This window comes from Pteropus vampyrus, unplaced genomic scaffold (genome assembly GCF_000151845.1).
Source record: "Pteropus vampyrus isolate Shadow unplaced genomic scaffold, Pvam_2.0 Scaffold239, whole genome shotgun sequence".
In the NCBI taxonomy this organism is placed as follows: domain Eukaryota; kingdom Metazoa; phylum Chordata; class Mammalia; order Chiroptera; family Pteropodidae; genus Pteropus; species Pteropus vampyrus.
Genome location: NW_011889020.1, coordinates 639,082 through 641,510, shown reverse-complemented (window position 1 = coordinate 641,510; position 2,429 = coordinate 639,082). Strand labels below are relative to the sequence as shown.

At 63.1% G+C, this 2,429-nt stretch overlaps 1 protein-coding gene across 1 annotated transcript in view; it reads left to right on the top strand.

Moving 5' to 3' along the window:
- Positions 1-2,429, top strand: part of YTHDF1 (YTH N6-methyladenosine RNA binding protein 1) — a 17,723-nt gene that overhangs the window by 13,383 nt on the left and 1,911 nt on the right. Inside the window, exon 5 of the mRNA XM_011374136.2 lies at positions 4-516. Within this exon, the coding sequence (XP_011372438.1) occupies positions 4-516 (513 nt within the window). The remainder of the gene's footprint in view (positions 1-3; positions 517-2,429) is intronic.

Sequence of the window (2,429 nt, the reverse complement as noted above, 5' to 3'; positions counted from 1 at the left end):
AAGGAGTTCGACTGGAACCTCCGGAGCGGCCGCGTGTTCATCATCAAAAGCTACTCGGAGGACGACGTGCACCGCTCCATCAAGTACTCCATCTGGTGCAGCACGGAGCACGGCAACAAGCGCCTAGACGGCGCCTTCCGCTCCATCGGCAGCCGGGGGCCCGTCTACCTGCTCTTCAGCGTCAACGGCAGCGGCCACTTCTGCGGGGTGGCCGAGATGAAGTCGCCGGTGGACTACGGCACGAGCGCGGGGGTCTGGTCTCAGGACAAGTGGAAGGGCAAGTTCGACGTCAAGTGGATCTTTGTCAAGGACGTGCCCAACAACCAGCTGCGGCACATCCGGCTGGAGAACAATGACTACAAGCCCGTCACCAACTCCCGCGACACCCAGGAGGTGCCCTTGGAGAAGGCGAAGCAAGTGCTCAAGATCATCGCCTCCTACAAGCACACGACCTCCATCTTCGACGACTTCTCCCACTACGAGAAGCGCCAGGAGGAGGAGGAGGGGGCGCGCAAGGTGAGTCGGTGGGGCGGGCGGCGGGGGCTCCCCCAGCTCCGGAGACCCCCGTGGTGCCGTTGGAGCAGCGTCACCGCACACCTGCTGACCCGTCCTCCCTCTGAGAAACAGTGACGGGCCCACAGTGCAGACCCGGCCGTGAGGGGCTGGAGGGAAACGCACGTCTTTTTCTTGCGGGTCGGCATCATCCTAGGACAGCCTTCCTGGTCTTCCCCGGGGCAGGAGCACGTTCTCCGCTCCGGGGCAGAGGGCGAGGCCTCCAGACCCCGCCGTCTGCCATCGGCAGCTCTGCTCTGCAGCTTGTTGCTTATTTTTCCTCTCAAAGCCCTGTCCCGCAGCTTTGGAGAAGCTGACCTCGCTCTGTCATTAGTAGGGTGGCGGGGGCAGGGGACACAGGCAGTCTACAGCCGCTGTCCGGCCGGTCTGGTGTGCACAGGGCACCCCAGAGCCTGCATGCCCAGCCTGCCCGCGTGCAGCCTGCTCCAGAGAGCGCAGGCCCAGCTGCTCAGACACCGGGGAAGGGGGACAGTGCCACACACTCGAGAAGCTGCTTAGTTTGAGAGTTTGCCCTGAGACTTCTTCCTAGGTTTTATTCTGTTTTTAAAACATCCTTTTCTGAAACATTAGTTGACCGTAGATGGGTCTTCATCCCTTCTCCGGTTCTCTGTTCGGAGAAACACTGCACCTGTGAGCATCAAGCGTCTTTAGCAGGGAGGCACGTAGACGGGCCTCGAGAGAGCACTTAGTGGCAGCAGTCGTAAGTCACATGCACTGACACAGCTCGGGTTTGCAGACGTTTCCGTCTGTGCTCGTCACGTTTGTCCAGCTGCTGAGACTCTCTTTCAGCTCTCAGGTGTGGCATGGAATACCTGAAGCAGGTACACCTGCGGAGTTTGCAGGGGCAGACAGCATGTTGGTCATGCAGCTTGAGGTCCTTTGTCCCCTGGGACCATGGCCGTGTGTGTATTCATGGTAAATGCCGTGGTACTTGGCGCTCGCCCAGTGCTCACTGGGTCCCTAAGGTGTGATGAGCTGGGGCAAACCTCTGCCCCTCACCCGGTTAGTTTCAGGGGCCTCGTCTCCTGAAACCTGTGTGGGGCCAGCCCCTTAGATGCCTATGCCCGTTGGGGACCGGGTCTCGGGAGGGGACAGCCTGTGGTCAGGCACGTGGCTTCGAGCTGTTCCCGCAGCCGGCTCAACAGGCACTTGAAATTCTACCAGCATATCAGCAAATGGGTGCCCCCCGTCACCTTCCTGTGACGCCTCACTGGGCATCCTGCCGGAGTGCCCGGAGAGGGGCGTGTGGGACAGACCGCTGCCTCGCCAGGCTCACGCGTCTCCGTGCTGCTGGGCGCGACAGGCAGGGGCCCTGAGTGGCTGCTGTCCCCTTGCGTCTCAGACCGCTCGAACTCGCTGTGCGACGTGGACTGGCCCCAGAGCCTCCTGCCAGGGTGCTCTGCGTCATGGTCGCCAGTTCACCCCGGAGCTGGAGGCGGGAACCCGGCTTGCGGGAGGGTCCACCGGGCGGGGTCTGGCAGGCGGCCTCCCGGGCGGTTCGCATGGCAGGGAGGTGCTCAGGACACCTCAGAACAGACCCAGCTCTAAGTGAGAGGTCGAGGACGCTGGGCAGGCCTGTTGTCCTGTCCTGTCCTGTCCTGGGCTCCAGTTGACACGCACAGGTGCCCTCAGGAGGCCGGACCCTGCAGCTGCGTCGTCAGCGGGTCTGGGGGTGCGCGGGCTCCGACCTGCAGTCACTCGTCCAGGCACGTCGACAGCACGGCGAGAGTTCAGCTGGAGAGTCCTGTCCCCCACTGGACCGGTGTGGCAGGAGCCAGGAAGGCGGGCTGAGGAGCGAGCAGGGCAGGCTGCTCCCCGGGAGGCCTGTGGGGCTCCCACCGCCGTCCTGTCATCAC